Source organism: Pseudorca crassidens, chromosome 1 (genome assembly GCF_039906515.1).
Source record: "Pseudorca crassidens isolate mPseCra1 chromosome 1, mPseCra1.hap1, whole genome shotgun sequence".
Classification (NCBI taxonomy): Eukaryota; Metazoa; Chordata; class Mammalia; order Artiodactyla; family Delphinidae; genus Pseudorca; species Pseudorca crassidens.
In genome coordinates this window covers 120,555,715-120,579,923 of record NC_090296.1, presented here as the reverse complement: position 1 = coordinate 120,579,923, position 24,209 = coordinate 120,555,715, and the positions used below count along the sequence as shown (strand labels likewise).

The 24,209-nt window shown below is 34.8% G+C and overlaps 1 protein-coding gene across 17 annotated transcripts in view; it reads right to left on the bottom strand.

Annotated features, from left to right (window-relative positions):
• The window catches only part of NEO1 (neogenin 1), a 241,339-nt gene that overhangs the window by 167,251 nt on the left and 49,879 nt on the right, over positions 1–24,209 (bottom strand). For all 17 annotated transcript variants that reach the window (XM_067752811.1, XM_067752949.1, XM_067752918.1 and 14 more), the window contains exon 2: positions 3,049–3,366. In XM_067752811.1, coding sequence (XP_067608912.1) covers positions 3,049–3,366 — 318 coding nt within the window. The remainder of the gene's footprint in view (positions 1–3,048; positions 3,367–24,209) is intronic.

Here is a 24,209-nt window from a genome sequence, read left to right as displayed (position 1 = left end):
GGAAAATTAGAAGCAAGAATTAACAAAGATAAACAGAAACTAATAGAGTAGAGGAAAAAAGGAATCAAATAAAACCAAGAACTAGTTCTATTTTTAAAAAGTCAAAATATTCTCCCTCCTGTGCTCTCATGAAAATGAGTAATTTTTTAAAATATAAACCCACAACAACATATGGGAAGTTGGCAGACAAGAGATTTCAAAAAGTTTCTGGATAGGGAAAGCAGATGGAGGAACTAGTAACTGACATATCGAGGCAGAAAACGCTGCAGCTTCTTTTGCTCACGAGTAGGAGGCCAGTTTGTCCTGCTGTCTTTGGAGAATTGCAGGAGAAAAGAGAGAGAGTGGGAGTGAGGCATGGGATTGACAAGAAGGGATTAACAGTGTGTGTATTTAGACTACCCAGTTACCCCACCTTTGGGCACAAAACACCCACAGCCAGGGGACTGCCCAGGCAGTAAAAGAAAAATTTCTGCTGTGGAGATATGAGACAGCCCAGAGAAGAAGACCTGTCACATTTAATTCTATGAGCTATCTACTTAGTGTGCTTTCAAAAATTCCCCTTCTTGTTTGACTTAGCCAGAGTCAGTTTCTATTGCTTGCAAACAAAGAACTCTAACCAATAGTTTTTCAGAATGGCAATTTAGCAGGAGCGTATCTTTTTTTGGCAGCATTTTTTTAAAAATAGTTTTACTGAGGTACAATTTATATGATAAAGGCTACCATTTAAAGTGCACAATTCAATGGTCTTTAGTATATGCAGAGTTGTGCAACCATCACTATCATCTAATTTTAGAACATTTTCACCATCCCCCAAAGAAACTTTGTATTCACTTGCAGTCATTCCCGTTCCTTGTGCCCACCCCTTTCCCACCCTCTTCATGCCCTCATTCCCTCCATCTCCAGTCGTATTCTATTCTACAGAAATAAAGATTTGCAAAAGTTTGTTCACTATACTACTGTCTATAAGATCAAACAATTTTTATCCATTAACTATTCATCAAAAAGGGAATTTTTAGATAAATCACAATATATACAAATACAATGGATACTAATGCAACTATTAAGAAGAACTTCTACTCATGTCTTAGCTTAGATATTATTTCCTCCTGATACCCAGGCCAAGAGCAGGTTAAACAAATCTCCTACAGAATGTTGTTTGCAGCAAAAGAACTTGGGTTTTGTATTAAAATTGCCTATTTACTTAGATATTAGGTCAAAAATGTTTCCTAAAGGATATGAAAGCTAAAAGGAATGATGAACAAACCTAGCAGAGGAGAAGAAAGAGAAGAAAAGGTGGAGGACAGGATTAATAGGCAGTGAGGAAGCCGTGAACAAAGGTCAGAGGCAGAGGATGAAAGGAAGTGAAAACATTCAGTACTGCCAGAGCCTAAAATGAGGTGAGGGTGCTGATGGTGGTAGGGGGCAGGGACAGAAGCAGAACGGAGTGTTAGGAATGAAGCTGGAGAAGTGGAGGTAACCTCACGAAAGAACTCAACAGGCCTGTTAAAGAGTTTAGACATTAACTTGATGTTTTTTACTGGAGAGCCACTGAAGGGTGAGAAAGAGTGCTCTGACCACACAGTGGAGACTGGGTTGGAGGAGGGAAAAAATGAGGTGGCAGACAGTTACAAGGTTGTGATGAGGGATGACCAGGAGTAGCCTCAGGAAGGAGCATGTGGATCAAGTACAGAGGAATTAGGAAGCAGAATTCACTCGATTTGGTGATTGGACGTGGGGGACAGCTGAGAGGAAGGAGTTAAGATTAAAAGCCCAGCTTAAAATGTGAATGATAAACAAAGGCTGACCTAAGTGACATTATAAGGGGCAGTCAGTCATAATGCTAACTTATTTATCAACATTTTGGAGAAAGTATGGCAAAAAGATTTTTGAAAGAAAGAGAAGAAAGAAAAAAGAGAAAAGGCAAACTGTCAAAAGGCCTGATTCTTTTCTCCTTTTATTTTTCCATCCTCAATCTGTGATTATGAAATAATTACAGTGGCTGTACATCACACTCAAATTCAACTTTTGAGTATTTGGCTGCAAAGAGAAAAAGAGCCATCACACTCTGAATGAACAAGCAAATACAACCTGTAGTGAGTAGGAGGTGGGGAGCCATGATCCAAGAGTGGGAACAAGATGGGAAACTACTGTCTCAGTCATATTCTTTGTTCACATGTTAGCATTTCACCAAGGCGAGAATAAATATAAGACTTAAAGATAAAACAATTTTTGTACAATCTGACCCTTAACAGAAACTTACTTCATCTGGTTCTCAAGTGTAAAAACACTGATCTGAGGACTATAATATCTACTGCAAACAGTATGATCTCTTTAGGAACCATAGCTTATCTTTCTAGATCTTTAATTGTTCTTACACTTTCCAACATTTTTCAAACAGGAATGCGCTAAAAGAGAGTGAATTTTTCTCTTTACAACCTTCTGCTCTTTATATATATACATATATATCCTACAGATTTTTTTTTTTTAATTTTTAGTTTTTGGTGGGCTTTCTCTAGTTGCGGTGAGTGTGGGCCACTCTTCATTGCGGTGAGCGGGCTCCCCACTACGGTGGCCTCTCCCGTTTCAGAGCACGGTATCCTACAGATTTTTAAATAATCCAATTAAATGTCATTTCCTTGGTTAAGGCATAAAGAACCAAGACTGACTATACTACAAGTTTTACAAAATCATGCTAAATGGTTATGTGGGTAGGATAAAAGTTCACAATCAAAGTGACAATTTTCCTGCACAACTTCTTTTGCCATTTCCAAGTTAAAAAGATAAAAAGACCTGGCTCAGTACTTCTGATAGCAACTTTAAGCCATCTAAACCATTAGAAAGTGGAAAAGTGCTATAGTTTAATCCCTACAGCACTGATCAAGTCCTAGCATAATCCTATACACCTGGTATATGCTCAATAGATACTTGTTAAATGAGTGTATTTGCTGTAACCAGTTTAATGAAAACTCTAAGACAATACTGCTTCCATCAAGATTTACCCTTTATAAAAAATTTGAAAATACAAATAAATTACTCAACAAAACTTACCTGCTACTGTGAGCTTGGCTGTTCTGCTGACAATAGTTCCAAGACTCTCAACAGTGGCCACACACTGATAATAACCTTCATCAGGTTTATTGTGTTTGGAATGCACCACATTGCTAATAAATAAAGATCCATCTGGGAGAAGCTGGCGTCGATCGTCTGACACTAAGTTTAAAAAAGTTCCATCTTTTTTCCATTCAATTTTTGGAGAAGGCTCAGAATATGCTGAACAGTTTAGTATACCAGAAGAGCCTCTAACTGAGAGGGTATCCACTGGTTCCACCAAAAAATAAAATGGAGTGAATGTCCGAATGCTGGATCCTGCAAAAATAATAAAGAAAAAGAACAAAGTTAAGCAAAACTTTTCTCTACTACTGCTGTAAGAAAGTATAACATGTCCAAAAATTATTCTTAAGTGGTTCCCCCTTAGGTATGATACACAAATACAGTCATTTCACTATGAATATCTAATAAATAAAATCTACTTTTTATTAGAAAATCAAAATTTGACCCATTTAGAAGAACATTAGGAAAAAAGACCCTGCTAGCAGAGATAATCCAACCTTGTTAGATGATATGAGTATCTAGTAAAAGTTTTATTTCAAACCCTACAATGGGATTTAAAAATATTTAAAATTACGGTATTCAAAGTGAAATTTTCTACAGAATGTAAAGGAGGTAGAAAACTGAAATGATTCTTTGTTAATACAGTATCTCTTCTATGTTTACCAGCTGTATTTCTTTCATAAATTCACTATACACACCCTTTGTCCATTTTTCTAGTGGATTATTCATCCTATTGACTAAAAGCAATTTTTGGACATAGCTATCAAGTTTTGTAAATGTTCTTTTTTCTACTTTGATATGATTTTTTTGTTATAAGAAAATATATTTTAACTACATAAAAGTAAATCTGTTACATTTAAAAAGGTTTTCTTTATCGCAAGAATATTTTTTAAAATTCAGCTTTGTTTTGTGCTAGTACTTTTGTGGTTTCATGTTCTATATTTAATCTTCATCTAGAATTCATTTTGATGTAAAGACCACTGGAGGGATCAGGTTAATTCTTCTAAGTCTTCAGCCAGTTCTTTGAACATGGAAAAAACATAATTTAAAGAAAACATTTGCTATAAACCCTATATTCTCAGCCAGAGAAAGCTTTCCAACTTAGTTTTACCTCTTTTTTTCACGAGAACTACTGATCAACTCCTTTGTGAACAACTCGAGTTGGAATCAGATTTCTTCATATGAACAAATGAAACCAAGACTTTTTCAAATATACATCTACACAGCCCTTTATTTATAGGTTACTTACATTATGAATTTAAGTATGACACTAATTCTTTATTACCTAATAAAAGAATAGTTATAAATAAATATGAAACTCACTGGCAGAGGAAAGGAAATAATATTCACTTGGTTTAACATTTTCCAACACTTACAACGATAAATAAATTCCAAATAGACAAAGCACCCTTTCCCAAACACCACGAGGGGTTTCAATCCCCATTTGATGAATATGAAACTGATTCTTCAAGTCCTAAAACTCTTGAAAGTGAGCTTTAGGAATTTTTCAGAAGTAACCTACAGTAATTTGCTTCTTATTACTATAAAAATTTTTATACTGCATTAATTTACTGGAACTATAGTAAAATAAATCAAAATATAAACTTCAGGGCAGTAAAAAATGGTTAAATAAGAAGAATTACCTTTATACCTTTTCTGTATAACTATTAAGTCTTCATTACACCACCCAAATTTAAACTCAGAGATATATTAGATTGGCAGTTAAATTATGCAAATTAACAATTTAAAATAGTCATTAACTATATTAATAATTAATTAAAAAATTTGGACAAAGTCTTTGCCATTTGACAAAAAATACAAAAAAATTACACCAATATAAATATTTTACAGTTTAATGTTCTATCTTGATTTTGATTTTCATTTAAAAAGCCTATGTCATATCAACCAAGTTGAACAAAAGAGTATATGTGTTCAAAAAATTAAGAAAAAATTATACTCATGAAAGTTTACAAATGCCTTTGAAAAATCAAGGCACTTCAAAATTTTACCAAAAAATATCCATCCATTCAGTATACTTAGAATATAGCATTGCTTAAATATTTACATTTATCATCTTTTATTTTATTCTCTCAGCAGGGGGTGACCTAAGATATTCTTCCTTCACTTAAAATCTCTCAAAGGCTTGCCACTACTTTTTATTAAAAACAAGTCTAAATAAACTCCTTAACTGGCTTGCCGCATCACTCTGTGATTGGCCTCTGCCTACTCTCCAGGCCCCTCCCCTTGAATCGCTCTTCCTTCATCCGGTAAAGCATGCTGCACTCCTGTCAGTCTCATACAACATCTGCCCTCTTCACACAAGCTATTCCCACCGGCACCCCTCTCCAATTAACTAGTCTTCCCTCAAGCTCAGCTTAAATATCACTTTCTCAGAAAAGCTATCTGTCCCTAAAGCCCAGGCAAGATTAGTTTGCCCTGTTACAAGCAGGCATGGCATACAGTAATCTACCCACATAGCACTTCAAATGTATTAATCTTTAAATGTTTGTAATAACTTGTTAAGGCAGAGAGAGTCGCAAATTTTCTTGGTTCCTGGTACCCTTATTTGTTCAGTAATTTTTTTCATGAATTCCTTAGGCTAAAAGAAATACCTAAGAGTTCTGGTTGTTAGGTTCAAATGAATGAATAAATACTTGTGTCTTAACAAGTTAGTACCCGTTTGAAAAAATAATACACATAAATTGAAAAATATTTTAATTTCATCTTTCAGTAATCACAATTACTTATGGGATGTGTGCACCTACTGGGCTTTGCACAACTTCTCAAACATTTAAATCCCAGTGGATGTTGCCATCCTCATTTCCTGTTCCACACATTTCTGCATGATACTTGCTTTTTATCACAGTGACCACCAAAAACCCAACTTCAGGAAGATATCGCAGCATCAAGATGAAAGCAGCACAATTAAATGTTGAACTGTGAACTACCTTGACCTAGAAGTTTACATGGTGTCTAACAGATATGTTTCCCTAAAAAGTCTGAAATATTCCTGTAAGTTCACTGAGGTGCTGTGGGGTATCTCAGGGTACAGTTTGGGAACTGCAGGGTTACGATCTATCTTTCTCCAGTGTTTTTATTCACCATATTCTCAGTGCCCACCTAGCACAGTGGATGGTATCAATCTTTAGATTATACAACCAGATAACTTCTAAAAACTTCCACTGCTTAAAGTATTAATGAGACCACAGGTTCCATTCCAATACTAGGCAATTAGTATCACTCTCTTGCACAATAAAACTTACTAACAAGCAGGGTTTTCGTTAATTTTGATGAGCTTTTAAAAAAAATTATATAGAAGAGCAAAGAAAACCAAGAAGAGTCAAAATAATTTAGAAGAACAAAGTAAAGTAACTGCACTCATCAGTTACCAATATTTATAAAGCTACAGTAATTAAGCCACTATGTTCTGAAACAGGGTAAAACAGAGCCACGTAACAAGCTACAGAGCCCCAAAATACAGCTATATATATATTTGGAAACTTAATATGCAGTAGAGATGGCATTTTGGGAAAAGGATGAATTACTCAACAAATGTTACTAGGGCAACTAGTTATCCACAGAGGAGAAAACTGGGACATCTACTCACAACATATAATAATAGACACGTGTTTCTGTGTATCAGGCACTGTTCTAAACATTATTTACATAGTAACCACACAATCTTTACTACTACCTTATGAGATAGGTACTATTATTATTTCCATTTTAAAGAAGGAAACTGAAGCACAGAAATGTTAATTAACTTGTCCAAGGTCACACAGGTATATAGTAAGTGACAGAACCAGAGTCTGTGATCTTAACCACACTACACCACCACTCATATACATATAGAAAAATACATTCCAGACTTATGAAAAAATTAAGTCATAAAAGTTTTAGGAAAATACAGAGAGAGAGTACCCTGGAGTTAGGCAACCTTCTAAATCAAAATAGGAAACCTTAAAGCTAGAAAAGATAGATTTGCTTTACTTCACTGTGTTTAAATTAAAAAAACAAAACAAAACAAAAAAACTCTTGTATGGCAAAATACCATAACAAAGCAAAAGAGACCAGATTGGAAGAAAATATATCACATATAACAGATAAAAAATTTAAAAGGTCACACCACTCAACAGAAAAATGGGTGAAACTGTGTTTCAATAAAACTTTATTTACAAAAACAGCAGGATGGATTTGATCTATTGGCTGTAGTTTACTGATTCCTGCCTTAGAATATTTAGCAAGCAAAAAACGAGTAAGCTACGTTTCAATTGATCTGAAATGAGTTCTGTGAAAAATGAACAATGCAGGCATATGCGTATGATTGTAGGAGCACTGAGAAACATAGGAAAGTATACACCAGGTTGTTACGACCTGTCACTGGGAGGGGAAAGATGAGAGGGGACTGGTGGGGGATGGGGGGACAGGGAGGGAGGATAAAAATCCCCAAGCACAAGTAAAACAATTTTGTGATAAAAATCAGCTTGTATGTAATCCACTGATAAATATTATAAACATGTATGTGGTAGATATGGGTGTATGTTTACACTTGTGCGAATACCTAAAGGGATAGGCTTAACTAGTCACCAAAATGGGGATCATCTCAGTGTGGTGAGATTTCAGTTGCTTTTTAACTATTTCTTTCATCTTTGGTATTGTCTGAATATTTTACATTAAAAATAGTATTGTTTCTTTAAGCAGAAATAAAGCTATTTTCATCTTTATATTTAGTGTACATAGGAGGGGACAATATGAAAAGTCTGGGGTATATTCATATACTTAGATTGAATGATTGTCAAAATACATATATTTGTTAAATAAAAAACATTCAAGTTTTAAAATGTGTATAAGATGACCCCACTTACATTAAACTATATGTACACAGGTATATATATATGTATGTGTGTGTGTGTATGCATATAATTAAATGTAAATATAGAGGGAAAAGTCTGGAAGAAAAGTCAACAGAGTTTTCTCCTGGGGAGAGTAGCAGGATTGAGCTGCTGATGGAGAGTGTACAGGGAGAAAGCTTTTTACTCCATGGATTTCTGTATTATTCACTTTTTAAAATATGAACAATTGCTTATGCATTCTTCTTGTCATCTTTTTATTCTATGATAAAAAATTTTTTGTTGTTGGTGGTGATTAATCCTTTGCTGAGGACAGAGGGTTTATTTTTCAAAAGATCCATCACCATTGTCTTTAACCACTTTTCCTTTGTCACAGTAGAAGAGTTATCAGACACTCATTCCCTGGCTGACTTTGTATAAAAACTGTCCTATACTTCTCACCAGGGTCCTGATTCCCTATCCACTTAAGTTTGCTTAATTTTAGTTTACTACAACCAGAGTCACTGTACAAATTATTCTGAAATAGGCTTAATGATTCTATCTGATCTCTTCTACGTTCTCAGTTCTCTGCAAATTTCTCACTTCTTAATGGAATAGCTCTCACTTCTTGATAGACTATTCCTCACTTTTTGATAGAATATTTCACACTTCTTGACAGAATTCCATCTTGTGAAAGGAAAATATCCACAGGGAACTCATTTCAGTTGGAATCCCCCCACCCCCAAATATCAACAAATCATAACACTCACTGCACACTTTAATTATGTGGCCAATAATTATTCTAAATTTTACTGTACCCAGAGTAAAAAAAAAAAAAAAAAACAACAAAACACCACACAGTATATAAATACTAGCAGAAATAAAATGATATCTAGCTGTCTTATTGCCCAAAGAGGTTCAAAGTCATTGACAGTAGCAGAAATACAGAACAGAAGGGTAACCAAACATTTTTAAATACCTACAAATATAAGCATTCTGTAGAATGTTATTCATCCTAGGAAAATTATCTCTTCACTATAAGCTAAGAGACTAATGTTGAAGGACTTCATATTTCTTTTACTCCTTAACATTACTTTTGATCATCCCAACCCATCCAGTCAGTCTCTAAATCCTATATTTCATCCTTCCTGAGCTCTTGGTGTCCACTATCTCCATATAGCTCAGGCTCTCTTGCTTCTAGTTCTCAATTTATAATTAAAACATTTAAAAATTAGAAAGTTCAAACAATTCAACATTCTAAGGGCTCAACCAAATACATTCATGTTATCTATTAAGAAGAACAAACAACACTTTAGAGTTAAATGTTTTCTACCCCGTTTTGCTATACAGCAATCATTGCTCCCCTCTCTGCCTCACACAGCTAATTCCTCCTCACACAGCTAATTCCGCTAAACTGAACTACGAGCATGCAAAACTCCTTTCCTGGGGATTTCAAGTAAGATAAGTGGTTAGCAGTTAATATTATATGGATGATTTTAACTGTGTGACAAACACATATGTTTTGAAAAACTTTTATGGTACAGATATACCATAAAAACAGCAAATGTGAACTTCTAATCAAAGCAGGGTCAGAAATTCTTTTTCAAGATCATAATATCCTAATCGGTAACATTTGATTGTTCTAATTTACAGCATCTACCTTCCCCACCACTCCTCAAAATGAAATTATGTGAATTTATTCAATAAACATTTATTATAGTAAGAGTGCTTTCCTTTTCTTCAATTTTCAGCCTTCCTCCTCTTGCCCTCCCCCCGCAAAAACAGCCATAGTGGAAAAAAACTTTGGTAAAATGCAGTCAGGCAGACATGGTTTCGAATCCTAACTCTGCTATGCTAGTTAATTTCTCTCTGTATCCAAAATTTTCTCCCCTATAAAATAGGAAAAATAATAGCTTCCTTTTAAGGAAATTTCTGTGAAGACATGTGTAAAAGCACCCACCTCATTACTTGGTCCTCAATAAACAGTAACTATTCATAGTTCAAAAGCTTACAATATTTCCCCCCAAATTGCTAAAATCTAGGACCTCAGTGTTCACCAGTCACATTTTAGAAACTGTTATGCATAAAATATGGACCTTATTTTTTTACTTTTAGTCACATTTTGACAATTATGTATAAAATAATGTGAAGTGATCTTAAAACTCAAGTGTGGTCATCTTTCTTCTCTGCCTAATCTTTCAACAGCTTCCTATTACAGCTAATATAAAATCCAAATTCATTACCACAGCATTCAGAAGGGCTACAGGATCTGGTTCCTGCCTCTCTACAGCCTAATCTTACATCACACTCCTTCTAACTCAATAAACTCTGGCCACATAATTCAATTTCTTGAACAAGGAGTTTTCTTTCCCATGCTGAAGTCTTTGCATTTGCTCTCCCTCTGCGTGAACACTAGCTCCACACCACTCTACTGTCACAGGGCTAGCTTTTTCTCTTCCTTCACGTTTCAACCCAACTGTCACTTCTACAGAGGCCTTCTCTGACAACTCTCTCTGAAAAAGTCTTTTATCCTGCCCAACATGTGCTCTTCTCAGCATTTAACTTTGTTTTTAAGGGCCTATCTTCCCAACTAGAAGGCGAGACTACAAAAGAGTATTAAAGTGACCCCTCGTTTGTCACTGCTACTTGCTATTTGTACCTTGGTTTGTTCTTGTGTTTTGTTTGTTTGTATCCTTTTCAGAATCCTACAGGTTTGAAGGGTGGGTGGGCCAAGATGGAATTCAGTATTAGTGATTCTGAGTGACTTTGCATAACATCAAATCTCCACTGTTTTTTAAGATCAGCTTCATTCTCAAAAATTTTATATTCAGATGATTTCAAATCTGTCCTTTGTAAAAATGTTTTAGTATCACTTTTTAAAGTGTCATAAATAAATAATATTAATACCTTATCATTTCCATGTGATCAGCAAGAAGACTAGGTACAATCTGATAACCTACAAACAGTACCACTAATGTTATGAACAGTTAACTGAAAATTCTCTAATTCTTAGAAAAAGTATGTTAATAATAGTTAACATGCCAACAATATTAGCAATACTTATATTACACATCAAAATAGAGGGAAAATCTGAATTGGTCAGTTTTCATTCTGCTAGATGAGAAAAATATAAGAATTTTTATATTAACTATATAGAACTTCTATTAACTATATAAGCCTTCATGTTTAGACAGTTATCTAAACATTTTATAAGCAATTTTTTGTTATTTGTGGCCAGAAGACTGTCCTAAGAGTAATACATCTCACTCAGTACTTGATGGGTCTTCTGAATTTCTGAAACAAGAGTTTTTTTCAGTTCCATTTTTGCATATTATACTGAAGAAAATATAAGCTCAATGATAATATAATGTGAATATTAACCTGGAGGTGAATCCAAAGATCTGAATGGTGACAGTTTTACACTGTAATTCAATACTTCTTTGATTGTTATGGTTCACACTTTTCTACCATGAGCAGTACGTTACTAGTGTTCTGACTACAAAATGTTTTATCACAATAAATTGTCAAGTTTTTTTAAAACAGGGTATCTCCTTTGTAAAACTTCTTTAAATACTTCCTTTCCAATCACCTACAGTTAATCTGACCTAATACAAAAATGGAGAGTAATCTAATTTGAAACACATTCTAAATAACTCTGAACTGGATACAACTATACTCATGAATATTCAATACCACCTCTACTCCATATGCTAACGCTTTATCTCACTGCTACAATTATATAGGCTTTTGTAATACAGAGGCATTTGTGGGTTTTACAAAGAGAAAGGCAACAACAACCCAGTTTACTGTGGCTGTCAATATTTTGTGGGTTTTTTAAAAAGTCATAACAATAAATTTTTTACTAACTTATTGCCATTTGCAGAGTTTTGGGGTTTTCCCATTCATTTCACCAAATTATAGTAACCAGAGGAGTGAACACTTGAAATCAAAACTGTCCTGGAAAATCTAGTTCATCTTATTCGTTTATAAAGTCACCACAGAAGAGGTAAAGCAGGAGACTGAGGGCAAGAAACAGCCTGATACAAAACAGAAGTCAAGGGATCCAAGAACTAGTCCTAACTCTAACAAAATACAAGGATACTTCTAAGACAAAATAGTAATTATGGGACCAAGTCCTAAAGTAATTATGGGACCAAGTCTAAAGGTACTATAATAATACTTAATATTTACTGCACAGTTACCATGTGCCAGGCATTATTCTAGTGCTTTACCTATATTAATTCTTTCAATCCTCCAAAACTAGTGGTAGTAATTATTATTATCCCCATTTACAATGAGAAAACTAAGCCACAAAGAGAATAAATAATGTCCAAAGTCATGAAGCTACCAGTGAAGAAGGTGAGATTCGAACCAAGTTAGTTTGGCTTCCCTGTGCCCAAGATCATAACCACTAAACCAATATCCAAATGGATATTGGAACTATCCTATAGAGTAGCCACTTCGTGACGTGGCTATTGAGAATTTGAAATGTGACTATCTAAATTAAGATTTCATAAAATACAAACCAAACTTAGAAGACTTAGTATGCACACACACAAAGAATGCAAAATATCTCATTAATAATTTTTATACTGATTACATGTTTAAATATTTTGGATATATTTAAATAGAATATTTAAAAATTAATTTCACTTGTTTCTTTTAAATTTTCTAATGTGGTACATGGAAAAATTTTAATTATGTGGCTTACACTCTATTTCTATTGGTCAGCACTGCAATGGACTATGCTACTCTTCATTAATATGCTTTGAAGCAAACAAGCAAGTTCTTTCTAAAAAAAAAAAGCTGCATTGTTTCTGCAAAGAGTAAAAGACTATGAATCATGACAGTAGATATGAGGGATCAAAGCAAAGCTCTTTCTGGCTGTCAAATATAAATAACCGGTCTACCATATCTAAACAGTAAAAATTAAAGAATTTTAAGCAACTACCAGCACCCTCTCTTCGACACTTACTCAGAAATGCCTATTTAGAAATGAAACATTTTGGAAACTTTTAATTAAAAATTGTGGTAATAATCAATTCATTATTGATGAATGCTCAAACTATTGGATGAAGGTTTCTGAAAAAAGGATAGTCACACAATTTCAGAGTGTCATCCACAAATTACTGATTATCTATAAAGAGGAAATGTACCTTCATAATGAACAGATCTGGTGGTCATCACCTTAACTAAGGGATCAAATTCAGTATTACCAGTAGTGAGACAGCCTGACATCATATACTCCCTGACGGCATGCAGTAAGAAGCACTGTAATATTTATGCTAGAAGTGTTGAACCTAAATCTAAGCATGAAGGAATAATACACAAATTCAGAATGTGAGACATTCTACAGGACAAATTCCCTGGACTCTTCAAAAAGGAGTCAATGTCATGAAAAACAAAGGCAAGAGAATTATTCTAGATGAAAAGTGACTGAAGAGACAAAAACAAATGCAATGAAATAAGTGGACTTTTATTGAGTCCCGGGCTTCAAAAAGCATGTAGGGAATATTTGGGTGAATTAAAATTTTTAGTATATTAGATAATACTCAGTTTAATTTTCTTAGATGTGATTAATGGTACTGTTACGTAGGAAAATGTCCTTACTCCTAGATGCTTTTGCAATATAAAAACATTAAGAGCAAAACACTCAACTGGGTTGTTCATTGTCTAGGCAATTACAATATATCAGAAACTATGCAACATGAAGCATATACTCTTAGGCATAAGGTCTCAAGAAAATTCAAACAGGTAGAATTAATTATATAACCCAGAAGAGTTATAATTTATAAAAAAATAATCTCTTTGACCTAAATGATACGGTAGACACTTGTTTGGTTCTTTAGTTTTTTCCACTGATCCTTTAAGCTACCCCACATCATTCTAATAAATTTCTTTTTTGCTGAAGTTAGTTAAAATTTGTAATGCTTGGAATAAAAAATCTTAATTGATACTCTGGGTATACAAGATTTTAAAATAAATTTAATATCACTTTTTCATATAATTAAAGAGTTAGAAATTAATAAAGTGACAGCATTTTAAGAAAAGTGTTCCAAATATTATGTCAATTTCAGTTTAACTTAACCTACTGACTATCAAATCTATATTTTGGCTATTTAAAGAGAAATTTTTCTAATTTTAGGATCTAGATCTTGACCTTTATAAAAAACAATGCACATAAAATATCCTCTCTTAATAATAACATAATTTATTATTTTTCTATTTTTGAAGTTTACTTCTCACTGCTATTTCTAAAGTGACCTCTAATAACCTTTGATACTGCAGCTTTGTTCAGGGAAATTAGATAAAATAAAACTAAGACTAGGTAGAGTAAAAGTTCCTGAATAATAAGCTAATTACCACAGATCACTAGGTCCAAAAGGGTTATTATATTTTTAGAGAGCGGAGTTTCAAGAGCTTAAATTAATAACAATGACATCAAAGATTTCTGGACTTCAAGGGCTCTTTAAAATAATAATTTATAAAATAATTCTTTCAAACGTATTACTAAGGATCTACTATGAATAAGAATAAAAAATTCTTCTATTGTTGTTTATTGTTTCTCGCTCCATCCTTAAAGCTATTCCCAACCCCACAATCCAACGTAAGCTTGATGAGAGCAGAAACCTTGCCAGGCATTTACAGTAAGTGCTCAATGAATGTTTGTTGAATGAATGAAAGACAATAAGCACCTAAGTTACAATATTAGACACTAGTACCCACCCTCAGACTGCTTACAGTGAAGACACACAATGATATAATCACAGCTCACACAAATACAACCACAGAACAACATGGTAGGAGCCACGACAGGGTATGTATAATAAGCTGCAAAGAGAGAGGCAAACTCGCCTAGAGAGTCAGGGAAGACATACATGCAAAATGTGATTATTAATGTGATATCTGAGAGGAGGAGCCAGCCAGTGAAGAGCAGAATGTGCCCAGTCAAAGGAAAAGCAGGTACAAAAGCCTAGAAACAAGATGATAGTGGAAGAGGCAAAGCACTCAAAGAAATTCAGAACTGGGTGGACAGGGACCAGGTCATGAGGATTTTTATATGCTAAGTTAAGAAGTTAAGAAGTTTGGCAAGGGCTTTAAGATAAGAAGTGAAGATCACATTTACTTATTAAAAGGGTCACTTTGCTGCAAAATGAAGATTAATTTAAAGAGAACAAGACTGGAGATAAGGAAAACAGGAAACCACTGCAGTGATCTCAGTTAAAACCTGATGAAATCCTATTTAGACAAGTAGCTAGAGTGACTAAGAGAAATGGGCAGATTTAATGAATTTTTAGAGTCAAAGCAATAAGCTTTGGAGACTGATTAAATGTGGAAGTGAGGTAAGTATGGAGTTAAGCGCGATGGAGGAGTCCAAGACGACTGACAAGTTTCTGGCCAGAACAATGGCTAAACTGAAGTGCCATCACTGAGGAAAAGGACACAGTAGGTGGATCACGGTGTCTGTCACAGAGATGGAGAGTTTAAGGACATACAAGCTTGGAATTCAGGATGGAAATTCATGTTGAAACTGAGGTTACAAGAGAAAATGAGATAGACTAAGAAATGTAAAATGTGAAGAAAGCAGAGGGCCAGTTTCTGCAGAATACCAACATTTAAGGCAGAGAAAAAGCCTGCAAAAGTCACAGAGGTCAGAGGGTAAGAGAACATGTCACCCCCGGAGCCAAAGGAATATTTCAAGGAGGAGGATGAACTGCTGAGAGTAAAATACAGACGGACACTCATTCACTGGATACATTTTGAGAAGGTCATCGATGACCTAGGCAAGAACAGATTTAGTATAGTTAGCAAAGACAGATGCCAGACTACAATGCACTCAGGAACAAGACGGAAAAATGAAGAAACAGAGCCTGTAAAATGTAGAACAGCACTTGTCAAATGTTAGTGTATAGACCAATCACCTTGTTATATTCTGTTAAAATTCAAGTTATCATTCAGTAGTTTTAGGGTGGGGATTTCTACATAACAAGTGTCCAGGTGGTGCAGATTCTGCCATTTCACCAAACAACACGTTTGACAAACAAGGGTATCAAGACCACTTTCAAAATGTTTGGCTATAAAAGGTAGAGGAGAGACAGGGTGGTAAATAAAGAAAATCTGACCTTGGTCTTCTTTTATATTCTTTGTTACAGAGGAGAGACTTGAGCATGTTGAAAGATAGAACCAGTAGAGGGTAAAGTAGAATATTCAGACAAGAAGAGGGTAAGATTAGGATCCAAAGTAACAGGGACTAGACTTACCCTCCTGCCTTAGACAACTAGCACACTAGACAAAAATCAATGAAATAATGCTTTTCAGACAATGGACAACAGGCAGCACAGGACTATGACCCCTGAGAGAAAGTAAACAAACAAGATGATTTCTAAAATTACCACATCTTACAGCCTATAGATATCCCATCTTTCCAAGCCTTAGCTTGAGGAAGAGCAAAGCAGAGGGAGTTCCAAAATCACATAGAATTGAAAAGACAAGAGGTCAGAGTTGGGGAGGCCAAAGTGACTACAATTTGCAGGGCAGAGTATGAAAGAGGAGGAAGCTGCAGAGAGAGGGAGGGAGGGAAGGAGGGAGGGAGAGAGGGAAGGAGGGAGAGAGGATCTCCTGAGTTTGGCATAGGAGTCCCCTTAAATCTTTGGATGACTACTAATGTGCATATGAGGGAAATGAAATTGTACAAAGTATGTTTTCCAACCATTATGGAATTAAACTATAAATCAATAACAAATATCTGGAAAATCCTAAAATATTTGGAAATTAAGCACCATACTTCTAAATAACCCATAGATCAAAGAAGAAATCACATGAGAAATTACAAAATATTTTGAAGTTAATGAAGATAAAAATACAGCATGTCAGATTTGCACAATGAAACTAAAGCAATGCTTAAAGGGAAATTGTATCAATAGCATTAATATCTATAGTATAAAAAGTATATAGTGTAAAAAGACATGTAGGAGAGTTAATTTTGGATCAGATGAAGGACACTTCCTTTGTTATAACAAGAAGTTAGGATAAGATTACGAGTAGGCTTGGTGGTAGTTAGTTAAGGGAGTCATTGTTAATTGCTTGTATAGTCTCTTAAGCATAAGGTGAGTACAACTGTTGATGGTGTGGGTAGGCTGGGGGGGATGTGAGGAAGGTGTCTGCTGGTAGTGATAAACACCTGAAGCAGCTTCAGTGAGAAAGGAAGAGAGCACAGAAAAAGGGAAAATAGGATTACTCAGCTACACTGAAAGCTCAGTTAAGGTTGGTAACTGTATTTAAAGAGGTTCAAATAAGAGAACATGATTTTGTAGAGTATAAAGCGAAGAGAAAGTTTAGACATTTAAAACTGAATTTTTCTAAGCAGATGAGTAGAAAGTGACAATGAAATAGAGCTGAAGATATCAGAAAGTGGTTGTCAATGGAATCTAAAACAGATAGGAAAGGAAATAAACAGAAGTGAACTGTGATAGGTAAAAATGGTGCCAGTACAATGTGAGAAACCTGGAAGGACAGGAGACTGTGCTGAGACTGTGGTATTTTTTCAGTATTTCAGCACTGCTGAGTGATGACAAGGGGTAGGGTGCCATTGTGGAAGCTGATGCTTGAAGTAGCATAAAAGAGAAGTCACTGGAGATGAGGAAGTTAAAGTACTGAAAGTAATGAAGCTGGTATTAGAAAGATAAGCCAAGCAGACACACAAATTATCCAGAACAATGACAGACTTGGAATGAAGGGGAAGATGGTAAAACAAGATGTAAAGCTTTCAATGAACCAAAGAGAACAGTAAGTACACAAATGATAGTGAACAAGAAAAACAGAGATAAAATTCAGTGGCCCGCATCTTTAAAGAGGAGAAATTTCTCTGAGTAATTATTTCACATTTCTGAAAGCTATCTTCCATTATACTTCAGAGATCAGCTATGTTCTAGAGAGCTGATGTTGCTCTAAATATCACAGAGTACTTTTCTCATATGGAAAACAAGCATTACAGATTTTATTCAAGTGCACTGTACACCATGTCTACAAATTTTTACCAAGCTCAGCTTAAAAAAACCCTGCATAAAGATGCATTAATTCTTGAACACAGAAAACAAACAGCATATGAATAATTTACTGAAAGCTTTTGCTGTCAGCAGCTTTATTAACAAAAGCAATATTTATGAAATCCCACAGGACAATCTAACAACTTAAATATATACAAAAGAGAATAACACAAGACTACAAATCCTTAATAATGAATCTTAGAGTATCAAAGCTATTTTCTGCAAAGAATGTTGTGCATGTACAAGCTCTCATTGCAAAATATACAGATGTTTCAGAAAAACCATGTCATAGTCTCACAAGGTCTGTAGACTAGGTTCTAGAATTCTTCTATTCAACTGTATATTTACTGATGAAAATAAACTGAATTCAAAGGCTTGTTAATTCAAGCCTGCATTAGTAAGCTGTTATGTTGTCACAGACAAATTCAAATCTCATTCATTGACCTCTTAATCTCTTGGTAACACACTTCTGATGTGAAATAATCTTGGGGGGAGGAAAAAGAGGTGAAAACCTCTAAAACCTAAGAAAGATGTTAATAGTATCAGAAGGAGAAGACACGAGCCCCAAAATCCTCCCAATGAAGCCACATATGTGCATATATATAATAACCAAACAGTTTTAAATACATTTGTGGGAGTAAAATAAGACTTTTCTATGCTACTATAATTGCTTACCACTTTCACACAGATGTAGAATTAGACTAAAATGAAATGCAAATGGTCCTCAATCATTTTAAAAGATGCTCAACCTCATTCATAATAAGAAAAATGCAAATTAAAACTATGCTGAGATACGATTTCTCACCTATCATAATGGCAAAAACCCATATGTTTTCAACATACTCTCCAGGCAATGGATAGGGGAACAGGCTGATGGGAATGCAAAATGGCATACCCACTAGAGAGGGAAGTTTGCAACACCTAGCACAATTATATATGTCTACCCTTTGACTTAGCAATCCCATGTCTCTGAATCTATCCCAACAGTAGACTGGCCAAAATATGAAAAGCAAGATTAAGGTACAAGCAAGACTATTCATTGCAGCACTACTTGCAGTAACAGCCTGGAAACAATCCTGATACCTATCAGTAAGGGCCACACTGAACAAACTATGGTACACTGACACAATGAGGTACTATGCAGTGGTAAATAGGATAACAGAATAACTTTATATGTAGTCTACTACAGAGTGATCTCTAGAATAAATTAAGTGAAAAAGCAAGGTTGGAGAAAGTGGGTATATTTATCTAAGAAAGGTAAAATATGAATACATACACACATAATTTTTAATCCATTTAAAGAGAAAAAATATGACTACAGCAGACTGGAATTGAAGCTGGATGTCTCTGAATGGATCTTGTTCATAGATTTGACTTTAGGACCATGTAAATACTTTACATAGTTAAAAAACAAAAAATTAAAATTTCAAAGCTCCTAAAAATTAAAAGCAGAAATGAAACAAACCCACATCTCCAGCTGTCCTTTTAACCACACAGAAAGAAACTAGTCTAAGAGAATTTAGGAACACAATAGCCAAACTGTACACAGTGGAATAAACCCTAAGGACCAAAAGAATTACAAAAGTTTTAAACTGTTTTAATAACCATTTTGTTGCAGTTGCTATTGATATTGAGACTGGGTGTGTGTGTGTGTGTGTTGGAATAAAGGAAATGAGTAAATTCACTGAGGTCACAGAGAACAAGATTCTTAGTGTGGAAGAAAAGCAATACAGATGTAAAATCAGTAAGATTAGGTAAAAGCCATGTAACATCCCTCAGTTTTACCTGTATGTAGCAACACGAATTTGTATTTTATTTTAAAAACATGTATTTCCTAGTGCACTTCACTGAAAAGGACTAGTGACAATGAGCAACCCAGTATCAATAAATACTTTCCATACCCAGATTTGGCCTCTAAATTCCATTTTTCCACACAAAATAACGTTCAAATAAACTAGCTAATTCTAGGTTTGCAATTGGAACATGAGATGAATCTGCAACATCTTGTCACACCAGAAAACGCAAAGCTATCGATGACTACTAGGGTCATCCCAAAAAACCCAAGAGGATCTTACTGGCCAAATATGGGCGATTTAAGCATCAATCACCATAATAACATAATAAACTGAAATACTCAAGTATGCTGAATACCATTACTTTATAATGACCTAAAAACCAAATGCTAATCGGTCAGCTTTGGAGAATGTTACAGAATCAAATCATTATTTTGAAAGGTGTCATGTAATTGTTTTTCCTAATCAAACTGTTCCTTATGGCAATAAAATTGTTGATCAAGTAAAGTTTCTGTTTATAGAAGTTGCCCACCTAATAATGAAGGAATGACACAGTATCAAAATTTTGCAACCCCTAATGAATTAACAGCTCTGGGAAATAAACATCAATGGCCCAGGAGTCAGCAACTTTTTCTGAAAAGGACCAGATAGTAAGTATGTTAAGGATTTGCAGGCTACATACAGCTTCTGTCACATATTCTTCTTTGTTTCAAAAAATTTTTAAAGACCCTTTAAAAATATAAAACCCAACTTTAGCTCATAGAATGTACAAAAACAGGCCACAAACCAGATGTGACCCATTGCCATAGTATGCTGAACTCTGGTGGCTAATAGCAACAGGGAAACAGACCCAATCACACATTATATGCCTCTTGATGAACGCATACACCATCACTACCTATGTGGTAGTCTCAACAAAACAAAAACAAAATCCTGAATCAAGTCTCTAGATCCAACTACAAATTAAGAAAAAATAAATAAAAAGGACAGAGTAATATGGTGATAGACACCATGGGGATGCAATCAACATCATACCAACTGAGAGAAAATTCTTTGAGACAAATGACCCAGTTACTTCAACAAATAAATTACAAGGAATAAAGAGAGGTAGGGGGGATAACTGTTAACTTAAAAGAAACTTGAAACACATACCAAACAACTGTGTAGATCTTGATTCAGATTCAAGCAAACAAAAAAGAAATCTTAAAAGTATTGTATACAAACATACATAGCATTATTCATAATAGCCCAAAAGTAGAAACAAGAAAACAACCCAGGGCTTCCCTGGTGGCGCAGTGGTTGAGAGTCCACCTGCCGATGCCGGGGACACAGGTTCGTGCCCCGGTCCGGGAAGATCCCACATGCCGCAGAGCAGCTAGGCCTGTGAGCCATGGTCGCTGAGCCTGCACGTCCGGAGCCTGTGCTCCGCAATGGGAGAGGCCACAACAGTGAGAGGCCCGCGTACCGCAAAAAATAAAAAATAAAAATAAAAAAATAAAAAAAACCACCCAATAACCATCAAATGATGACTGGATAAACACAATGTGATATATCCGTACAATGGATTATTATTCAGCCATAAAAGGGAATGAAATACTGATACAAGCTACAACATGGATGAACCTTGAAAACATTATGCTAAGCAAAAGAAGCAATGTGCAGAAAGCTACACATTGTATGATTTCATTTATATGAAATGACCAAAACAGGTGAATCCAGAAACAGAAAGCGTTACCTTGGGGGGTGGGGGGTGCGGATAGGGTATGGGAAGTGACTGCTAACGGGGTACAGGGTTTCTTTTTGTGGGGATAAAAATGTTCTAAAATTGACTGTGGTGTAACTACACAGTTCTGTGAATATACTAAAAACCAGTGAACTTAACATTTTAAACAGGTGAATATATGATATGTAAATTATACCTCAATAAAGCTGTTATTAAAAAACAAGTATTATGAAAGCAACCAGGGCTCTGTGGAGAAATGGCTAATTCTAGGATTGGGGCAGGAAAGTCTGGAGCATCTTGTAGTGACAGAAAGTAAGAAGTACTTAAAAATACAAAAACACAACAAAACAAAAGAAACCAAGATGGAGCTATATGAAAGGGACAAATGAACAAATAAACGTTTCCAATGCCCAAGATGGAACAATCTGAGCAACAAAATGAGGTGGTATTACAGTATAACCCAAAGTATAAAACGAATATCCATTAGTCATACTGATATAAATAAAAGGTTGAATAAATATAACAGTAGAGAAGAAAAGACAAATCTCCCATATACAAGAACTCCAAATAATTGATACAGATCCTCTACCCTCAAGGAGGAGGAGCAGAATCACCACTTTTTAAGTACAGGCTGTGCATAGACCTCCTTCCCAAAAGAGTATGGTATTGGACTGGGGGGAGGAGGTGGTGCTAATTTTACAGTGGAGAAACTTAACATTAACTATCTTAGCCAGGTGATTAAGGTAGACATCAATAGTGATAAGTCGGTTGATATTATATATCCTGGCAATGATATGATTACAACAGTTAGCACTTTATTTCTATGGTCTTCCTATTAAAACCATAAACCCAGTCAACTCATGAGAAAAACATCAGAAAAATCCTAACAGAGGGACACTATAAAATACCTGACCAGTACATCTCAAAACTGCCAATGTCATCAAAAACAAGAAAAGTCTGAGAAATTCTCACAGCCAAGAGGGATTAAGGAGACATGACAACTAAATGTAGTATAGTATGCTGGATGAGATTCTGGAACAGAAAAAAAAAAACACTGGGTGAAAACTAAGAAAATCTGAACAAAGTATGGACTTTAGTTAACAATAATGCATCAATATAGGTTCACTAATTGTAACAAATGTACCATTCTAATATAAGATGTTAATAATTGGGGAAACCGTGTGGAGTATGAGAACTGTCTGTACTACCTTTGCAATAATTCTGTAAGTCTAAAACTAATATTAAAAATAAATTTATTAAAAAGTAATAATTATGACATTTATAAAACAGAAATGTAAACACTAAGTGGGTATTATATGACACAATATTTTCACTTTTCTTGTTTTATGTGTGAAAATCTTTATGACTGACATAAAATATAAACCCAAGAAAATAAGATAACTGAAAAAGAACAGATACAGAAGTTACATGGTATAACCAAATACCAACTATTATACATTCAAGATCAATGGACTAATGAACATTTCCAATGAAAGTGTCATCAACTAAATGCAAAATTTTTGTTGCAAGATTAGAAGTGCCATCAAAAATAAATGATATAATTTAGCAAAGAGGATTCTAAGGTATTTGTTAGATAAAATAAGAACAAAACACATTGTTAACAAGTACCTAGAAATCCAGAAGGTGAGCTTTGAAAGAAAGCTCTTAATTATCTCCCTCAGACCAAGACAGCAGCTGACACTTGTCTAGTACCCAGATTTCTCTATTACATTGATACTCTATATCACCCAAAGATAAAAGAGCAGTAACTAACCTAAATCCAGGGAACAGAAGTCAGAAAGTCATCTAACCCCTCCTGCATTACAAATGTGACTTCTCTGTAAGAACCCTGTCATTTTACCCTATTTCAACATAAGCATAAAGGCATATTCTAAAGGCAAACAAAAGATTTGGGAATTATCCACATAATCTCTCCATTTGAACAGATAATTCAACTTCATGCACCTCCACTGAGTAATTACAAAACATTTTAAGTGTTTATTTCAATATTTTTTCTTGCAGGTGTCATATGAAAGAATATAATAGAGCACAAAAGAAGAATCTGTGAAGGAACCAAACACAGTGCTGAGTTCACTGCTGATTTTTATTAAGTATCAATACTTATATTATTTATGAGAAAAATACTGTTTTCCATAGGACTAATTCTTTAAAACTGTGAAACTAATTGGAAAAAACACGGTTACATAAACAAACTTTTGCCTCGTATACTCCACTTTTCAGGAATGTAATGTATAATGCGAGGTCAAATAATACTAAACCATAACTGCATGTACGTAAACCAATGCCCATACAGGTTCCTGCAGAGGAGGCACCAGTTTGTTTAATTAAAAACTTCTGGGGTTCAAATCTTAAAGTCTATAAACTAGCTATATAACTAGAATGGCTAAGTAAATTACAGCACACTGATATTATAAAGTCACCGAAAAATTGTGAAGGGAGGCAACAAGAGTAGTGCATAACAGCATGCGTTCAAGAGTCAAGCCGCATGAATTCAAATCCCATTTCTATCATTTGCTAATTATGTGGCCTTAGGCAAATTATCTAGTCTCAGTTTACTCACCTATAAAATGGAAATAAGAGTCACTGCCTCATAATGCAGATGGGAGGGTTAAATCATATAATACATGGAGAACATTTAGAACAGCACCTAGCACATAGTAGGCATTCATAAATGCCAAGTACTAGA